This window comes from Aotus nancymaae, unplaced genomic scaffold (genome assembly GCF_030222135.1).
Source record: "Aotus nancymaae isolate 86718 unplaced genomic scaffold, 86718_ANA_hifiasm-v0.15.2.pri h1tg000016l, whole genome shotgun sequence".
Lineage (NCBI taxonomy): Eukaryota > Metazoa > Chordata > Mammalia > Primates > Aotidae > Aotus > Aotus nancymaae.
In genome coordinates, this window is record NW_026988428.1 from 34,681,101 (window position 1) to 34,702,730 (window position 21,630).

Below are 21,630 nucleotides of genomic sequence, written 5' to 3' on the forward strand. Positions count from 1 at the left end.
GTCCATTTTAGAACTGGGCTCTTTGCTATTTTGTTGAGTTGTAGGAGTTCTTTATGTATTCTGGATATTAATCTGTTGTCAGACACATGATTTGCAAATATTTCCTCCCATTCTGTGGGTCATCTTTTCACTCTCTTGATAGTGTCCTTTGATACACAAAAGCTTTTAATTTCGATGAAGTCAAATGTATCTGTTTTTTTCTTTTGTTGCCTGTGTTTCTGGTGTAATATGTAAGAAATCATTATATCAAATCCAGTATCATGAAGCTTTTCCCCTATGTTTTCTTCTAAGAGTTTATACCTTTTAGCTCTTAGATTTAGATCTGTGATCCATTTTGAGTCAATTTTTGCATAAAGTATCAGGTAAGGGTATAACGTCATTGTTTTACATGTGGCTATCCAGGTTTTCCCAGCTCTGTCTGTTGAAAAGTTTGTCCTTTCCCCATTGGATGGTATTGGTACCCTCATTGAAAATCAGTTGATCATATATGAGAGGGTGTGTTTCTGGGCTCTCAGTTCTTCACCATTGATGTATAGATCTGTCCTTATGCTAGTATCACACACTGTTTGGATTAGTATGGCTCTGTAGTAAGTAGTTTTTATTGGTGGTTTGTTTTTTTGTGTTTTTTTTTTAGACACAGTCTCGTTTTGTCTACCAGGCTGGCAGGCAGTGGCACGATCTCAGCTCACTGCAACCTCCACCTCCCAGGCTCAGGTGATCCTCCCACCTCAGCCTACTGAATAGCTGGGACTACAGCTGTGCACCACCATGTCTGACTAATTTTTGTATTTTTTTTGTAGAGACAGGGTTTCACTATGTTGCCTAGGCTGCTCTGGAACTCCTGGGCTCAAGTGATCTGCCCGTTTGGCCTCCCAAAGTGGTGGGATTGCAGGTGTGAGCCACTGGGAATGGAAATTAGTTCAGCCCCTGTGGAAACCAGTTTGGAGATTTCTCAGAGAACTTAAAAACAGAACTATCGTTTGACACAGCAATCCCATTACTGAATATATACCTGAAGAAATAGAAATAATTTTACCGTAAAGACACATGCATGCATATGTTCATCACTGCACTATTCACAATAGCAAAGACATGGAATCAACCTAGATGCTCGTCAATGATGGACTGGATAAAGAAAATGTGTACATACACCATGGAATACTATGCAGTTATGAAAAAGAATGAAATCATATCCTTTGTAGCAACATAGCTGGAGCTAGAGGTCATTATCCAAAGCAAATTAATACAGGAACAGAAAACCAAATATTGCATGCTATCTCCTATAAGCGGGAGCCAAACACTGAGTACACATGGACATGAAGTAGGGAATAACAGACACTGGGGCCTCCCTGAGGGTGGAGACGGGGACTGAAAAACTAGCTATTGGGTACTATGCTCATTACATGGGTGGTGAAATCATCTGCACACCAAACCCCTGCCACACAGTTTACCCATGTGACAAACCAGCACATGTACCTCCGAACGTAACATGAAAGTTAGGGAAAAAATATAAATAAAAGTGTTTGGCACCTCCCCACTTGCCATCTTGCTCCTTCTCATCATGCGATGCTCCTGTTCTCCTTTCTCCTTCCATCGTGATTGTAAGCTCCCTGAAGCCCTCACCACAAGCAATGCCAGCACCATGGTTTCTGTGCAGCCTGCAGAACCGTCAGCCAATCAAACCTCTTTTCTTTTTTTTTTTTTTTTTTTTTTTTTTTTTTTTTGAGACGGAGTTTCGCTCTTGTTACCCAGGCTGGAGTGCAATGGCGCGATCTCGGCTCACCGCAACCTCCGCCTCCTGGGTTCAGGCAATTCTCCTGCCTCAGCCTCCTGAGTAGCTGGGATTACAGGCACGCGCCACCGTGCCCAGCTAATTTTTGTATTTTTAGTAGAGACGGGGTTTCACCATGTTGACCAGGATGGTCTTGATCTCTTGACCTCGTGATCCACCCGCCTCGGCCTCCCAAAGTGCTGGGATTACAGGCTTGAGCCACCGCGCCCGGCCACCTCTTTTCTTTATAAATTACCCAGTTTTACCATGTTGGTCAGGCTGGTCTTGAATTCCTGACCTCGTGATCCACCCACCTCAGCCTCCCAAGTGCTGGGATTACAGGCGTGAGCCTCCACACCCAGCCCAAATATTTATTTATTACAAAGCAAGAATGGCCAAATACATATGAATGTACCACTGTTTGTTAATCCATCTACTACTTGAAGGATATTTAAGTTGTTTCCAATTTGGTCAATTATGAGTAAAGCCACTATAAACACTTGTGTGAACTAGGTTTTCTTTTCACTTGTGTAAATACCCAAGAGTGAGACTACCTTGTCAAATGGTAAGTGTATGTGCAATCTTATATTTAAAAAAATAAAGAAGTAGACCTTTTTTTTTTTTTTGAGATGGAGTTTCGCTTTTGCCCAGGCTGGAGTACAGTGGTGCAATCTCGGCTCACTGCAACCTCCGCCTCCCGGGTTCAAGCAATTCTCCTTCCTCAGCCTTCCGGGTAGCTGGGATTACAGGCGCACGCCACCATGCCCAGCTAATTTTCTTATATTTTTAGTAGAGACAGGGTTTCACCATGTTGGCCAGGATGGTCTTGATCTCTTGACCTCATGATCTGCCTGCCTCGGCCTCCCAAAGTGCTGGGATTACAGGCTTGAGCCACTGTGCCTGGCACCTTTTTTATTAAGTTATATAACATGAGCATTTTTCCATGTCAATATATGTTGCTTCTGTTTTCCACTTTGTAGAATTGCCAAAATTTCTGTGGTAAATATTTTTTTAGCTAAATTTTTGTGTTCATCTTTTATTTCCTTGGGATAAATTCTAGGAAGTAGAACTGCAGAGTCAAATGCAATGCAGCTTTTTTAGCCTATTGATACATGTTGTCAAATTGCCTATCTCTTTACACTTTCTGCCATGAATAAGAGTGCCCTTTTTCCTCTAACTGTCTACACTGAGTGTTATCATCACACACACACACACACACTCACGCTCACTTAATGTTGCCGGTTTGAAGGATGAAGAGTTATCTCCGTATTTGTAAGCAACAGTGTATAAAGTGAAAGTTCCTGCTTTGTAATTCAATTCCTGATGTTAAGTACTGTTAACCTCTTGTGGTTTTAATTGTTGACTGTTTCGCTTGTTTGGGTTTGGTTTTTTGCTTGCTTGCTTTTTTAAGACAGCCAAGATCTATTAGTTGCTTCTTGTTTTTACCTTTAGTGTCATGCTTTATCAAATCCTTTCTTGTGTCAGTGTTACATATTCATCTATGTTATTTTCTGGTTTCGTTTTTTAATTCACGTGCTAAGTTAATATCCAAATGTTTCATTCCAGTAAGTTTCAAAAACATTATAAAAGCAGAGGGAATATTTTAGTGAACTCCCATGTACCCATCATCCAGCTTCCTGTTATCAACTGACACCTGATCTCGTCTCACCTACACCCTCACCATGCCCCCTCCAATTATTTTGAAGCAAATCTCAGACATATCACTTTGGGTATCTCTAAAAGATAGGAACTCTTTATTTATTTTATTTATTTATTTTTTTATTTGAGATGGAGTTTCGCTTTTGTTACCCAGGCTGGAGTGCAATGGCGCGATCTCGGCTCACCGCAACCTCCGCCTCCTGGGTTCAGGCAATTCTCCTGCCTCAGCCTCCTGAGTAGCTGGGATTACAGGCACGCGCCACCGTGCCCAGCTAATTTTTGTATTTTTAGTAGAGACGGGGTTTCACCATGTTGACCAGGATGGTCTTGATCTCTTGACCTCGTGATCCACCCGCCTCGGCCTCCCAAAGTGCTGGGATTACAGGCTTGAGCCACCGCGCCCGGCCACCTCTTTTCTTTATAAATTACCCAGTTTTACCATGTTGGTCAGGCTGGTCTTGAATTCCTGACCTCGTGATCCACCCACCTCAGCCTCCCAAGTGCTGGGATTACAGGCGTGAGCCTCCACACCCAGCCCAAATATTTATTTATTACAAAGCAAGAATGGCCAAATACATATGAATGTACCACTGTTTGTTAATCCATCTACTACTTGAAGGATATTTAAGTTGTTTCCAATTTGGTCAATTATGAGTAAAGCCACTATAAACACTTGTGTGAACTAGGTTTTCTTTTCACTTGTGTAAATACCCAAGAGTGAGACTACCTTGTCAAATGGTAAGTGTATGTGCAATCTTATATTTAAAAAAATAAAGAAGTAGACCTTTTTTTTTTTTTTGAGATGGAGTTTCGCTTTTGCCCAGGCTGGAGTACAGTGGTGCAATCTCGGCTCACTGCAACCTCCGCCTCCCGGGTTCAAGCAATTCTCCTTCCTCAGCCTTCCGGGTAGCTGGGATTACAGGCGCACGCCACCATGCCCAGCTAATTTTCTTATATTTTTAGTAGAGACAGGGTTTCACCATGTTGGCCAGGATGGTCTTGATCTCTTGACCTCATGATCTGCCTGCCTCGGCCTCCCAAAGTGCTGGGATTACAGGCTTGAGCCACTGTGCCTGGCACCTTTTTTATTAAGTTATATAACATGAGCATTTTTCCATGTCAATATATGTTGCTTCTGTTTTCCACTTTGTAGAATTGCCAAAATTTCTGTGGTAAATATTTTTTTAGCTAAATTTTTGTGTTCATCTTTTATTTCCTTGGGATAAATTCTAGGAAGTAGAACTGCAGAGTCAAATGCAATGCAGCTTTTTTAGCCTATTGATACATGTTGTCAAATTGCCTATCTCTTTACACTTTCTGCCATGAATAAGAGTGCCCTTTTTCCTCTAACTGTCTACACTGAGTGTTATCATCACACACACACACACACGCTCACGCTCACTTAATGTTGCCGGTTTGAAGGATGAAGAGTTATCTCCGTATTTGTAAGCAACAGTGTATAAAGTGAAAGTTCCTGCTTTGTAATTCAATTCCTGATGTTAAGTACTGTTAACCTCTTGTGGTTTTAATTGTTGACTGTTTCGCTTGTTTGGGTTTGGTTTTTTGCTTGCTTGCTTTTTTAAGACAGCCAAGATCTATTAGTTGCTTCTTGTTTTTACCTTTAGTGTCATGCTTTATCAAATCCTTTCTTGTGTCAGTGTTACATATTCATCTATGTTATTTTCTGGTTTCGTTTTTTAATTCACGTGCTAAGTTAATATCCAAATGTTTCATTCCAGTAAGTTTCAAAAACATTATAAAAGCAGAGGGAATATTTTAGTGAACTCCCATGTACCCATCATCCAGCTTCCTGTTATCAACTGACACCTGATCTCGTCTCACCTACACCCTCACCATGCCCCCTCCAATTATTTTGAAGCAAATCTCAGACATATCACTTTGGGTATCTCTAAAAGATAGGAACTCTTTATTTATTTTATTTATTTATTTTTTTATTTGAGATGGAGTTTCGCTTTTGTTACCCAGGCTGGAGTGCAATGGCGCGATCTCGGCTCACCACAACCTCCGCCTCCTGGGTTCAGGCAATTCTCCTGCCCCAGCCTCCTGAGTAGCTGGGATTACAGGCACGCGCCACCATGCCCAGCTAATTTTTTGTATTTTTAGTAGAGACGGGGTTTCACCATGTTGACCAGGATGGTCTCGATCTGTTGACCTCATGATCCACCCGCCTCGGCCTCCCAAAGTGCTGGGATTACAGGCGTGAGCCACCGCGCCCAGCAGGAACTCTTTATTTAAAAGATCTGTACATTTAAATATTTAATCTGTTTGGAGTTTATTTTGGTGTTTAGTGTTATTTCAGGGATCTAATTTTATTTCTCTTTTTAAATAACTAGTTGCCCCAATACCACATGCTGAATAATTCATTCTTTGGTCCATTGATAAAATATGTTGCCTTAGTAACATTAAATTCTCATGTACTTGAACCTGTTTCTGGATTTCCTGTCCCATCGGTCTTTTTATCCTTTCCTAGATCATGATACTCATGTTAGTTGATATTTTATGTCACATGAAACTAGAATTAAAGTTTTTTATTATTAATCTTCCATGAGAACAAAACTAGTGGGAGATTAAGAATATGTACTTAGTGAAATAAAGATGTTTATAATAAGAATGTTTACTTTCTTTCAGCAATCCTTTAATGTGGAGAGCTGTGATTGGAACTAATAATATACATGGGCACCATCCTCATACCAAGAAGATAAAAATTAAAGCAATCATTATTCATCCAAACTTCATTTTGGAATCTTACGTAAATGACATTGCACTTTTTCACTTAAAAAAAGCAGTGAGATATAATGACTATATTCAGCCTATTTGCCTACCTTTTGATGTTTTCCAAATCCTGGATGGAAACACAAAGTGTTTTGTAAGTGGCTGGGGAAGAACAAAAGAAGAAGGTAATTATAGTCTGAATTTTACTGATACACATTTTCCTGATTATAAGCAGAGGAAGGTCAGACCTTTTATACACAGTCACGTACCACATAATGACATTTAGGTCAATGACAGACTGCATACACGATGGTGGTCTATAAGATTATTTTTCCATATGTTTACTGAACCTTTTTTTTTTTTTTTAATCTACTGTATCACAGCTGTCTACAATACTTAGGACAGCTGAACAGGTTGTAGCCTAGGCGTACCAGGCTATACCATAGACCCTAGGGGTGCAGCAGACTGTACCATCTAGGTTTATGGAAGTGCACTCTATCATGGTTGCACAACAGAATTGCCTAATGATGTATTTCTCAGAATATTCTCCATCACTAAGTGATGCCTGACTGTGTTTCTTTCTTTCTATGTATTATCTTTTTATCACTTTATCCCACGAGATTGAAAAGTATTATAGGTCCTTATAAAACACAAAAAAAACTTTTGGAGGGGGTGGGTCTGTTTTTTTTTTAACTCCTGGGAAGGAGAGAGAAAATTCTCTTCAAAGCAGAAACAGAGACTTTCTCTGGTTGTACATGCCAAGATATGTGAACCTTAAGATAGAATGATAGTTCCAAGTGTTTCTGTAGTTTAAACTCAGATTACGAAGCCAGCTCTGTGGCAGAATTGTCTCTCTTAAGTAAGACATTTCTGGCTATGAGGAATCATATTTAGTTTCCTTTTAATTTATTTAATGCCTTATTTAGTATCAGGCAAGCTGATTGCGATATGTATTTTTAGTGTGCATGGGGCACTAAATGTTAACTGACTGAACTAATGGGAGGAATGAAAAATAGATGACACAGTCTCTTTGTCTTTGTCTTTCCCAGCTATGATTTGGGAGAGTTTACCATGTTTCAGGCCCTGTTTTTGTTATTTAAAACACTTTTTTTTTTTTTAGAGATGGAGGTCTCACTCTGTCACCCAGGCTGCAGCACAGGGGTATAACTGTAGCTCACTGCAGCCTCGAGCTCCTAGGCTTGAGCAATTCTCCTGCCTCAGCCTCTCCAATAGCTGGGACTACAGGCACATAACACCACACCCAGCTTTTTAAAACATTTTATGTATGTAGATACGTATGTTTATTTATTTATTTATTTATTTAAAGACAGGGTCTTGCTCTGTCACCCAGGCTGGAGTGCAGTGGGAGGATCAAAGCTCACTGTAACCTTGACCTGGTCTCAAGTAATCCTCCTGCCTCAGCCTCCCAGGTAACTGGGACTACAGGCATGTGCCACCATGCCCAGCCAATTTTTTCATTTTTTTGTAGAGACAGGGTCTTGCCATGTTTCCTAGGCTGATATTGAACTCCTGTCCTCAAGAAATCCTCCTGCCTCAGCCTCCCGAAGTGCTGACATTACAGGTATGAGCCATTGTCCCCAACTTTTGTTTGTTTTTAAGAGACCGTCTTGCTGTGTTGCCCAGGCTGGTCTCGAACTCCTGGCCTCAAGCAATCCAGCTGCTTCGGTCTCCTGAGTAGCTGGGTTCATAGGCATGAGCACCATGCCTGTCCTGGGTCCTGTTTTAAATATACTACTTTATCTTATGCCCCAATATTCCTAAAAGGGAGTTAATGTTATTTTTACCCCATTTAACAGACCAGGAATTGAGAATCTCAGAGGTTAAGAAACTGGGACTGAAATCTAAGTCTCTTTTGTTCTAAAACCTGAATATTTAACAACTGCATTAAACTGCTCTTGAGGGAATCATAGTCCAGTTAGGAATATACGAGGTTAAGTACTAAGACTCTTTTTTCTTCCTATTCCCCACAGGCCCTAGCCATTTAAATGTTTGTGGATTATTTAGCTAGGATGTAGATAAATGTATGAAAGATCTGTGAATTATTATTTTTCTTTTTTTCCATCTCTGGATACTTTTTAAGGAAGATAAGGAAAGCAACATGCTGTACGGAAAGGAACATGGGCTTTAGAATGACAGACCTGTCTCAATCCCAGCCTGCTACCACGGGCTCGCTGAATGACCATGGGCATGTTTTTGACTCTTTAATAACAATTAGAACAACAATAATAGAAACCATTTGTTTAGAGTCAGGTACTTAATAAAATGCTAAGCATTGTAATGAATTATCTCATTTAATACCCCAGCAACACTATAGAAAATACTATAAAATGAATGAGTAAAATAAAGCTTAAAGAGGTTAAATAAGTTGCTCAAACTAATAAAATAACTAAGTGATAAAGTCAGAATTCAAGCCCAGTTCTGCCTCTCGCAAAATGCATGTATTTCCACCATATATATATATACGTGTGTGTACATATTTATATATATATATGTGTATATATATGTGTCTATACATACATATATATGTGTGTGTGTGTGTGTGTGTGTGTGTGTATATATATATGTCTCAAATATATATATATATTTGAGACAGAGTCTCACCCTGTTGCCCAGCCTGGAGTGCAATGACACGATCTTAGCTCACTGCAACCTCTGTCTCCCGGGTTCAAGCGATTCTTCTGCCTCAGCCTCCCAAGTAGCTAGGATTACAAGCACATGCCACCACACCCTGCTAATTTTTTGTATCTTTAGTAGAGACGGGGTTTCACCATGTTGGCCAGGTTGGTCTCAAACTCCTGACCTCATGATTCGCCCGCCTCGACCTCTCAAAGTGCTGGGATTATAGCCATGAGCCACCACGCCTGGCCTCTACTATATTATTAACATATCATCTTTCACAATGTCATCCAGTTTCATGATCTGTTAAAGTACGAGCAATAATACCCCTAGGAGAGTTGTTTTGAGAATTAAATTAGTTCTCCAGCAACATGGTAGATTACATGTACATACCAAGCTCCCCATTGAAAACTATTAAAGAGGGAGATTACATAGGCTAAGGACTTGATGTGAGAATGGAACTTAGAGACTGAACTGGAACACAGAAATTGACTTTCATCTTGAGAGTATTTGCCAAAATGTTAACTTTTAATATTGATTTCAGTGGTTTCATGGGCCTTGGAAAGAGATGGTTAAAGAACAAAAGTTGTCCAAGTTGGGGAGTAGGGAAGACACTCCCATAAAGCTGGAGCCATGGCTATACTTTAAAAATGAGTCAGACTCATGACCTGGCATATAATTCTTTTTTTTTTTTTTAAAGACAGAGTCTTGCTCTGTCAGCCAGGCTGGAGGACAGTGATGCAATCTCAGTTCACTGCAACCTCTGCCTCCTGGATTCAAACAATTCTTGTGCCTCAGCCTCCCGAGTAGCTTGGATTACAGGGGTGCACCACCACACCCAGTTAATTTTTGTATTTTTAGTAGAGATGGAGTTTCACCATGTTGGCCAGGCTGGTCTCAAACACCTGGCCTCAAATGATCTGCCCACCTTGGCCTCCCAAAGTGTTGGGACTACAGGCATGAGCCACTGTGCCCTCTTTGTTCTTATATAGACACTATACTTCAAATGTGATCTAGGTAGGTTAAAAAAAGGAAGGGGAAAAATACACATGGCTACATTAATCAAAAGAAAGCTGGATAACACCTGTAATCCTAGCACTTTGAGAGGCTAAGGTGAGAGGATTGCTTGAGGCCAGGAGTTTGAGATCAGCCTGAGCAACATAGGGAGACCTCGTCTCTACAAAAATAAAAACAAAAAATTAGCCAGGTATGGTAGTGCACATCTGCAGTCCCAGCTATGTGGGAGGATCACTTGAGCCCATTAAATATAGTTCATGATATTTAATGAACTATTTAATGATAGCACCACTGCACTCCAGCCTGGGTGACAGAGAAAGACCCTGTCTCCAAACAAAGAAAAGAAGCTGGAATGGAAAAAAGAAAAAGTAGGAATGCCTATTTAAATATCAGATAAAGTAGACTTTAGAGCAAAGATGATTACAAGGATGGTGAGAGACATTACATAATAATAAAAGGGTCAGTCCACCAAGAAGGCATAGCAATGCTAAACATGTATACACCAAACAGACATACGGTTTTTTGTTTGTTTTTTGAGTCAGAGTCTCCTTCTTCCACCCAGACTGGAGTGCAGTGGCACGATCTCAGCTCACTGCAACCTCTGCCTCCCAGCTTCAAACGATTCTCCTGCCTCAGCCTCCCGGGTAGCTGGGACTAGCTGGGCATGGTGGCAGGTGCCTGTAGCCAAAGATCAAACAATTGCACTCCAGCCTGGGCAATAAGTGTGAGACTCTGTCTCAAAAAAACAACAACAAAAAACAAAAAACAAAACTCATTGAATAAACTAGGTATCATATTAAACACAGCTAAAGAGAGGATTTGTGAACTAGAAGATATATCTGAAGGATATCTATCTTAGCAGAGAGCAAAAAAGAAAACATGAAATAGGTATAAGGATAGAATGAGAAAATCCAACATATATCTAATGAGAGTGTCAGAGAGGAAAGAATAAAGAAGATAGAAGAGAGGCAATATTCAATGGATTTGGGTTGAAATTTCTTAAAAACTGATGAAAGATGTGAATCCAGATTAAATATATATATATATATATATATATATTTTTTTTTGAGATGGAGTTTCACTCTTGTTGCCCAGGCTGGAGTGCAATGGCACGATCTTGGCTCTGCCTCCCAGGTTCAAGTGATTCTCCTGCCTCAGCCTCCCGAGTAGCTGGGACTACAAAATTAGCTACCATACCTGGCTAATTTTTTATTTTTAGTAGAGATGGGGTTTCTCCATGTTAGTCAGGCTGGTTTCAAACTCCTGACCTGAGATGATCTGCCCACCTCGGCCTCCCAAAGTGCTGGGATTACAGGCATGAACCACCATGCCCCACCTAATCTAGATAAAATATTCATAAGCACAATACTAGCCAAAAACAAAAAAACCATAATCCCCTTTCATACATTATACTGAAGTTGAACAACAACAAAAAAACACAGAATATCTGAAATGTAGCCAGAGATAAAAGTAAAATCCTTATAAAAGAATACAGATTAGTTTTCAGAAAACTTCTCAATAGCAATAATGAAAGCCAAAAGACACTTTCCCATTGCCATGTGAAGATGTGCTTGCCTCCCTCTTTGCCTTTTGCCAAAGGCTTCTTGAGGCCTACCCTCAAGAAACATGTCTTGAGTACAGACTGCAGAACTGATTATTGAGATCATCACGGTGGATGGGAGGCAGAACTAGATTGCATCTCCATTTCGGAGCTCTGTCCAGCCTGCAGAGCTGATTATTCTTATCATTCTGGCAGACTGGAGGCAGAACTAGATTGCAGCTCTAACTTGGATGGACAGAGCAGTGTGTGGAGGTTTGCATCATGAATTTTAGCCCAGAGCAACTGCAGGAATAAACCAGGAATCCCAAGACAACCCATAGACCCTCTGAAGGAAGCAGACTCCTCCTGCAGGACCTGAGAGATACCCCAAATACTGTGGGAAGTGGGTAGCCTGGGGCAAGTTCTCACCCGTTTGCCCACTGTCTGGAAACAGACTTGATACTGTTGTGGGGCACAGTGAGAGTGAGACTGGCCCTTCGGATTGTCTGTGAGCTGAATGAGGCCTGTGATTGCTGGCTTTCCCCTACTCCCCTCACAACCTGCATGACTCAGCAGAGGCAGCCATAATCCCCTTCAGTATACAACTCCATTGACCTGGGAACCTCACCCCCATTCCCCACAGCAGCTGCAGCAAGACCCACCCAAGGAGATTCTGAGCTCAGACATGCCTAGCCCTGCCCCCACCTGCTGGTTCTTCCCTACCCACCCTGGTAGCTGAAGATAAAGGGCATATATTCTTGAGAGTTCCAGGGCCCTGACCACCCTCAGTTCCTGATACTTTCTGGAAAGCACCACCTCCTGGCAGGAGGACAACCAGCACAAAAATAGGACATTAAACTACCAAAGCGAAGAACCTTCACAGAGTCCATTTCAACCCCCTGCCATCTCCACTGGAACAGATGCTGGTATCCACAGCTGAGAGACGCATAGATGGTTCACATCACAGGACTCTGCAGACAACTCCCAGTAACAGTCCAGAGCCTGGTAGACTTGCTAGGTGGCTAGACCCAGAAGAAAGATAACAATCACTGCAGCTCAGCTCTCAGGAAGCCACATCCACAGGAAAAGGCAGAGTACTACATTAAAGGAACACCCCATGGGACAAAAGAATCTAAACGGCCTTCAGCCCTATACCGTCCCTCTGACATGGCCTACCCAAATGAGAAGGAACCGGAAAACCAACTCTGGTCATGTGACAAAACAAGGCTCTTTAACACCCCCCAAAAAATCACACAAGCTCACCATCAGTGGAGCCAAACCAAGAATAAATCCCAGATTTACCTGAAAAAGTATTCAGGAGGTTAGTTATTAAGCTAATCAGGGAGGCACCAGAGAAAGGCAAAGTCCAATGCAAGGAAATCCAAAAAAAACGATACAAGAAATGAAGGGAGAAATATTCAAGGAAATAGATAACAATCAAAACTTCAGGAAACATGAACACACTTATAGGAATGGAAAATGCTCTGGAAAGTCTCAGCAACAGAATTGAAAAAGTAGAAGAAAGAAATTAGAGCTCAAAGACAAAAAGTCTTTGAATTAACCCAATCCAACGAAGACAAAGAAAAATAATAAGAAAATATGAACAAAGCCTCCAGGAAGGTCTGGGATTATGTTAAACAACCAAACCTAAGAAGAATTGGTGTTCCTGAGGAAGAAGAGAAATCTAAAAGTTGGAAAACATATTTGGGGGAATAATCAAGGAAAACTTCCCTGGCCTTGCTAGAGGCCTAGACATCCAAATACAAGAAGCATGAGGAACACCTGGAAAATTCAATGCAAAAAGATTATCGTCTAGGCACATTGTCATCAGGTCATCAGCAGGGAGCCAACATCATGCCACTATCTAAACTTGAGGTGAAGGAAAGAATCTTAAGAGCTGTGAGACAAAAGCACTAGGTAACGTATAAAGGAAAACCTACCATATTGACAGCAAATTTCTCAGCAGAAACCCTGCAAGCTAGAGGGAATTGGGGCCCTATTTTCAGCCTCCTCAAACAAAACAATTGTCAACCAAGAATTTTGTATTCAGTGAAACTAACCATCAAATATGAAAGAAACGTAGTCTTTTTCAGGCAAACAAATGCTGAGAGAATTTTCCACTACCAAGCCACGCCTGCAAGAACTTCCCGAAGGAGCTCTAAATCTTGAAACAAATCCTGGAAACACATCAAAACAAAACCTCTTTAAAGCATAAATCTCACAGGACCTGTAAAACAAAAATATAACTTAAAAAGCACAAACCAAAAACCAAGGTACAAGACAAAAAATAGCATGATGAATGGAATGGTTCCTCACATCTCAGTACTAACGTTGAATGTAAATGGCCTAAATGCTCCACTTAAAAGATACAGAACTGCAGAAGGGGTAAGAACTCACCAACCATCTGCTGCCTTCAAGAGACTCACCTAACAAATAAGGACTCACATAAACTTTAAAGTCAAGGGGTGAAAAAAGGCATTTCATGCAAATAGACACCAAAAGAAAGCAGAGGTAGCTATTCTTACGTCAGACAAAACAAACTTTAAAGCGTTAGCAGTTAAAAAAGACAAAGAGGGACATTATATAATGGTAAAAGGCCTTGTCCAACAGGAAAATATCACAGTTCTAAACATATATGCACCTAACACTGGAGCTCCCACATTTATAAAACAATTACTAATAGACCTAAGAAATGAGATAGACAGCAACACAATAATAGTGGTGAACTTCAGTACTTCACTGACAGCACTAGGTGGGTCATCAAGACAGAAAGTCAACAAATGGATTTAAACTATACCTTGGAACAAATGAACTTAACAGATATATACAGAACATTGCAACAATTATTCAAACTGAATGACAATAATGACAAAACCTCTGGGATGCAGCAAAGGTGGTGCTAAGAGGAAAGTTCATAACCCTAAATGCCTATATCAAAAAGATTGAAAGAGCACAAACTGACATTCTAAGGTCATACCTCAAGGAACTAGAGAAACAAGAAGAAACCAAACCCAAACCCAGCAGAAGAAAGGAAATAACCAAGATCAGAGCAGAACTAAATGAAATTGAAACAAACAAAAATACAAAAGATAAATGAAACAAAAAGTTGGTTCTTCAAAAAGATAAATAACATTAGCAAGATTAACCAAGAAAAGAAGAGAGAAAATCCAAATAAGCTCAATAAGAAACGAAACGAGAGATATTACAACTGACACCACAGAAATACAAAAAATGATTCAACGCTACTATGAACACTTTCACGCACATAAACTAGAAAACCTGGAAGAGATGGATGAGTTTCTGGAAAAATACAACCCTCCTAGCTTAAATCAGAAAGAATTAGGATACCCTGAACAGAGCAATGACAAGCAGCAAGATTTAAATGGTAATTTTAAAATTACCAACAAAAAAAATCCAGGACCAGAGGGATTCATGGCAGAATTCTACCAGACATTCAAAGAAAAATTGATACCAATCCTTTTGACACTATTCCAGAAGACAGAGAAAGAGAGAGCCCTTCCTAATTCATTCTATGAAGCCAGCATCCCTTAATACCAAAACCAGGAAAGGACATAATTAAAAAAGAAAACTACAAACCAATATCCCTGATGAACATAACACTTTAACAAAACACTAGGTAACTAAATCCAACAACATATCAAAAAGATAATCCACTGGCCGGGCGTGGTGGCTCACACATGTAATCCCAGCACTTTGGGAGGCTGAGGCAGGTAGATTGCCTGAAGTCAGGAGTTCGAGACCAGCCTGGCCAACTTGGTAAAACCCTGTCTCTATTAAAAATAGAAAAATTAGCTGGGCATGGTGGTGGGCGCAGGAGAATTGCTTGAACCCAGGAGGTAGAGGTAGCAGTGAGCCAACATCATGCCACTGCGCTCCAGCCTGAACAACAGAGGGAGACTCCCTCTCAAAGAAAAAAAAGGTAATCCACTATGATCAAGTGGGTTTCTTACCAGGGATGGTTTAACATACGCAAGTCAGTAAATGTGATACACTACATACACAGAATTAAAAACAAAAATCACATGATCATCTGAATAGATGCAGAAAAGGCATTTGACAAAATCCAGCATCCCTTTATGATTAAAACTCTCAGCAAAATCAGCATAAAGGGATACACCTCAATATAATGAAAGTCATCTATGACAAACCCACAGCCAACATAATACTGAATAGGGAAAAGTGGAAAGCATTCCCTCTGAAAACTGGAACGAGACAAGGATGCCCACTCTCACCACTCCTCTTCAACATAGAACTGGAAGTCCTAGCCAGAGAAATCAGACAAGATAAAAAAAAAAAAAGGGCATCCAGATCGGTTGAGATGAAGTCAAACTGTCACTGTTTGCTAACAATATGAACATTTACCTTGAAAACCCTAAAGACTCCTCCAGAAAGCTCCTAGAACTGATAAAAGAATTCAGCAAAGTTTCCAGATACAAGATTAACGTACACAAATCAGCGGCTTTCCTATATACTAACAGCGACCAAGTGGAGAATCAAATCAAGAACTCAACGCTTTTTACAATAGCTGCAAAAAATAAAATAAAATAAAATACTTAAAAAGATATCTAACAAAGGAGGAAAAAGACCTCTACAGGGAAAACTACAAAACACTGCTGAAAGAAATCATAGATGACATAAACAAATGAAAACACATCCCATGCTCATGGATGGGTAGAATCAATATTATGAAAATGGCCATACTGCCAAAAGCAATCTACAAATTAAATGCAATCCCTATCAAAATACCACCATAATTCTTCACAGAATTAGAAAAAACAATTCTAAAATTCATATGGGGCCGGGCGCGGTGGCTCATGCCTGTAATCCAAGCACTTTGGAGGCCAAGGCAGGTGGATCACCTGAGGTCGGGAGTTCAAGACCAGCCTGATCAACATGGTGAAACCCCGTCTTAAAAAAAAAAAAAAAAGAAAGAAATTGGGGCTGTACAGAAATGGGCTGGGCGCAGTGGCTCACGCCTATAATCCCAGCACTTTGGGAGGCCAAGGCGGGTGGATCACGAGGTCAAGAGATCGAGACCATCCTGGTCAACATGGTGAAACCCCGTCTCTACTAAAAAATACAAAAATTAGCTGGGCATGGTGGTGCACGCCTGTAGTCCCAGCTACTAAGGAGGCTGAGGCAGGAGAATTGCTTGAACCCAGGAGGCGGAGGTTGCAGTGAGCCGAGATCGTGCCATTGCACTCCAGCCTGGGTAACAAAAGCGAAACTCTGTCTCAAAAAAAAAAAAAAAAAAAAATCATATGGAACCAAAAAAAAAGCCCACATAGTCAAAGCAAGATCAAGCAAAAAGAACAAATCGGAAAAAAAAAATCTGAAAAAAATAAAATAATAAATAAAAAAGAACAAATCTGGAGGCATCACACTACCTGATTTCAAACTATAAGGCCATTATCACCAAAACAGCATGGTACTGCTATAAAAATGGGCACACAGACCAATGGAACAGAATAGAGAACCCAGAAATAAACCCAACTGATCTTCAACAAAGCAAACAGAAACATAAAATGGGGAAAGGACACCCTTTTCAACAAATGGTGCTGGGATAATTGGCTACCCACATGTAGGAGAATGAAACTGGATTCTCTTTGCTCACCTTATACAAAAATCAACTCAAAATGGATTGAAGACTTAAATCTAAGACCTGAAAGTATAAAAATTCTAGAAGATAACATTGGAAAAACCCTTCTAGACATTGCCTTAGGCAAAAATTTCATGACCAAGAAACCAAAATAAAATGCAATAAAAATAAAGACAAGTAGCTGGGACTTAATTAAAGAGCTTTTGCGTGGCAAAAGGAACAGTCAGCAGAGTAAACAGACAACCCACAGAGTGGGACAAAATCTTCACAATCTATTCATCTGACAAAGGACTAGTATCCAGAATCTGCAACAAACTCAAACAGATCAGCAAGAAAAAAACCAATCCCATCAAAAAGTGGGCTAAGGACATGAATAGATAGACAATTCTCAAAAGAAGATATACAAATGGCCAACAAACATATGAAAAAATGCTCACCATCACTAACAATCAGGGAAATGCAAATCAAAAGCACAATGTGATACCACCTTACTCCTGCAAGAAGGGCCATATGAAAAAATCAAAAAAACAGTAGATGTTGACATGGATGTAGTGATGAGGGAACGCTTCTACACTGCTGGTGGGAATGTAAACTAGTACAGCCACCATGGAAACAGTGTGGAGATTCCTTGAACTCAAAGTAGGCTAGCACGGTGGCTCACGCCTGTAATCCCAGCACTTTGGGAGGCCAAGGTGGGTGGATCACAGGTTCAGAAGTTTGAGACCAGCCTGGCCAACATAGTGAAACCCTGTCTCTACTAAAAATACAAAAAATTAGTTGGGTGTGGTGGCAGGCACATGTAATCCCAGCTACTCGGGAGGTTGGGGCAGGAGAATTGCTTGAACTCGGGAGGTGGAGGTTGCAGTGAGCTGAGATTGTGCAACTGCATTCCAGCCTGGGTGACAGTGCAAAAAAAAAAAAAAAAAAAAGAAAGAAAGAAAGAAAAAGAGAGAGAGGAAAGGAAAGGAAAAGAAAAAAAAAAGAAAGAAATTAATGGTATTCGCAGCGACCTGGATGAGACTGGAGACTATTATTCTAAATGAAGTAACTCAGGAATGGAAAACCAATCATCATGTATTCTTACTGATATATGCGAGCTAAGCTACGAGGATGCAAAGGCATAAGAATGATACAATGAACTTTGGGGACTTAGGGGGAAGGGTGAGAGAGGGACAAGGGATAAAAATCTATGAACAGGGTGCAGTGTATACTGCTCAGGTGATGGTTGCACCAAAATCTCACATATCACCACTAAAAAACTTACTCATGTAATAAGACACCACCTATATCCCAATAACCTATGGAAAAATAAATAAAATAATAAAAATGAAAGCCAAAAGACAATGAAACATCATCTTCAAAATGCTGAGAGAAAATAACTATGAACCTACAATTGTGTATCCAGCAAAACTATCATTGAAGAATATCTGTGAACAAAAAGTGAATTTACTACCAACAGCCCTCCACCAAGGCAGTAAAAGAAATATCAGAAAGAAAGTAAATGATGCTAAAAGGGAGGTATAATATGGAGAAGGAACAGAAAAAGACATGGGTAGTACATAGGTAAATGTAAATAAACATTTACACAACAGTGGTTCTCACTTGGGCGTAATTTTGCCCCTAGGGAATGTTTGGTAACATATCTGGAGAAAATTTTGGTTGTTAAAACTGGGCAAAAGGATAAGTTTACTACTGGCATCTGCTCAGCATCCTTCAGTGCACGGCATAGTTTTCCCACCTCCCACACAAAGAACTGTTTGGCCTAAAATGTCAATAGTGGCAAGACAGAAACCTTAGAATCAAAAATAATGTCTAAGTTGTGGGAGGAAAGCAGGTATTTCAGGAGGGGTGACCAGAGTTAAAGTGGTTTCAGGTCCCTGTATTATTCAGGAGAAGTATTTAATTGATCAACATTATATTTGTTACACATAAATGGTCAAATTTTAGTAACAGCAATAAATTCCTAAAAGGAAAAAAATTACAATAACTGGTTCAAGAAGAAAAGAATATCTGAATAGACCTGTAACAAGTATATAAATATAATCAGTAATTTTATATCTGTCCATTAAAGCATCCAAGCCCAGATGAATTCACAGGTGAAGTATATCAAATATTTAAGGAAGAGACAGTTCTAATATTATGCACTCAGAAAACAGAGGAGAAGGGAGTATTTCCCAGATAATTATGTAAGACTAGTATTATTATCCTGACACCAAACCAAAGACATTACAAGAAAACGATAGAGAAACAGCTTTCGTCAATAAAGACTCAAAAATCATCAACAACATGTTAGCAAACTGAATACAGCAACATATAAAAGGATTATATACACTACCTAGTGGAATTTCTTCCAAAAATGCAAGGTTGGTTTTACATCTGAAAATCAATGAAATAATATAAAACCTATATTAATAAAAGATAAAAATGACAAGATCGCTGCAAATGATGTGGAAAATATATTTGATAAAATCCAACACCATTCAAAGTTTAAAAATTCTCAAAAGAAATAGCAGCAGGAAGTCCTAGCCACAGCAATCAGGCAAGAGAAAGAAATAAAAGATACTCAAATAGGAAAAAAACCCAAACTATCTCTCTTCACTGATGGTATGATTCTATGCCTAGAAAACCCTGAAGACTCCACCAAAAGGCTCCTGGAACTGATAAATGACTTCAGTAAAGTTCCAGGATACTAAATCAATGTAAAAAAAATCAGTAGCATTTCTATACATCAACAATATTCAAGTTGAGAGCCAAATCAAGAATGCGATTTTATTTACAATAGCCACACACACACACACACACACACGCAACCTCCATAGGAATACATCTAACCAAGGAAGTTAAAGATTTCTGTAAGGAGAACTACAAAACATTGCTGAAAAAAATCATAAATGATACAAACAAATGATGGGAAAACATTCCGTGTTCATAGACAGGAAAAATCAATATCATTAAAATGTCCATACTGCCCAAATCAATCTATAGATTCAATGATATTCCTATCAAGCTACAATGTCATTTTTCACAGGACTAGAAAAAAAGTGTTCTAAAATTTCTATGGAACCCAAAAAGAGCCCAAATAGCCAAGGCAATCTTAAGCACAAAGAACAAAGCTGGAAGCATCACATTACCAAACTTCAAACTATAAGACTACAGTAACACCAGGCATGGTGGCTCTTGCTATAATCCCAGCACTTTGGGAGGCCAAGGTGGGCAGATCACTTGTGATCAGGAGTTCAAGATCAGCCTGGCCAATATGGTCCCAACCGCATCTCTACTAAAAATACAAAAATTAGCAGGACGTGGTGGCACACACCTGTAATCCTAGCTATTTGGGAGGCAGGCAGGAGAATCACTTGAATCTGACGGGGGAGGTTGCAGTGAGCTGAGATCATGCGACTGTACTCCAGCCTGGGCAACAGAGCAAGACTCCATCTCAAAACAAACAAAAAACAAAACAAAACAAAACAAAACAAAAAAAAAAAACCTACAGTAACTAAAACAGCATGGTATTGTTACAAAAACAGACACATAGTCCTATTGGTTTGACCCAGCAATCCTATTACTCTGTGTGTATCCAAAGGAATATAAATCATTCTACCAAAAAGTCCTATTGGTCTATTTGTCTGTTTTTGTAACAGTACCAGAAATAAAGCCACACACCATCTGATCTTTGACAAAATCAATGGGGAAAGAACTCCCTATTCAATAAATAGTGCTGGGATAGCTGGCTAGCCATATGCAGAAGAATGAAACCGGAACCCTGTCCTATCACCATATGCAAAAACTAACTCTAGATGGGTTAAAGATTTAAATGTAAGACCTCAAACTGTAAAAATCATAGAAGAAAACCCAAAAAACAATTCTGGACATTGGCCTTGGGAAATAATTTATTACTAAGTCCTCAAAAGCAATTGCAACAAAAACAAAAATTGACAAGTAGAAACTAATTAAACTGAAAAACTTCTGCAAACTATCAACAGAAGAAACAGATAACCTACAGAAAGAGAAAACACTTGCAAGCTATGTATCTTACAAAGGTCTAATGTCCACAATCTATAAGGCATTAAACAATTGAACAAGCCAAAAACCAATTAACCCCATTAAAACATGGGCAAAAGACATGAACAGATATTTCTCAAAAGACATACAAGCGGCCAACAACATATGAAAATATGCTCAACATCACTAATCATCAGAGAAATGCAAATCAAAACCACAATGAGATACTATCTCACACCTATCAGAATGGCTATTGTTAAAAAAGCCAAAAATCACATACTGCCAAGGCTGCAGAGAAAAAGGAATGCTTATACACTGCTGATAGGAATAAAATTAGTTCAGCTCTGTGGAAAGCAGTTTGGAAATTTCTCAAAGAACTTAAAACAAAACCACCATTGGACCCAGCAATCCTATCACTGGGTATGTATCCAAAGGAATATAAGTCATTCTACCAAAAAGACGCATGCACTCCTATGTTCATCGCAGCATTATTGGCGATAGCAAAGACATAGTCAACCGAGGTGCCCATCAACAGCGGACTGGATAGAGAAACTGTGGTACGTATACACCATGGAATACTGTATAGCCATAAGAAAAAGCAGAATCATGTCCTCTGCAGCAGCATGGATGGAGCTAGAGGCCATTATCCTG

General features: G+C 39.8%; 2 protein-coding genes across 11 annotated transcripts in view; one reads left to right on the forward strand and one right to left on the reverse strand.

The window, feature by feature from the left end:
* Positions 1-21,630, reverse strand: part of SLC11A2 (solute carrier family 11 member 2) — a 207,973-nt gene that overhangs the window by 96,183 nt on the left and 90,160 nt on the right. For all 10 annotated transcript variants that reach the window (XM_064377079.1, XM_064377078.1, XM_064377077.1 and 7 more), the window contains one exon: positions 6,274-6,325. The gene's annotated coding sequence lies outside the window, so the exon portion shown is untranslated. The remainder of the gene's footprint in view (positions 1-6,273; positions 6,326-21,630) is intronic.
* TMPRSS12 (transmembrane serine protease 12) overlaps positions 1-21,630 on the forward strand; it is a 34,913-nt gene that overhangs the window by 2,091 nt on the left and 11,192 nt on the right. Inside the window, 1 exon segment of the mRNA XM_064377088.1 lies at positions 6,080-6,348. Within this exon segment, the coding sequence (XP_064233158.1) occupies positions 6,080-6,348 (269 nt within the window).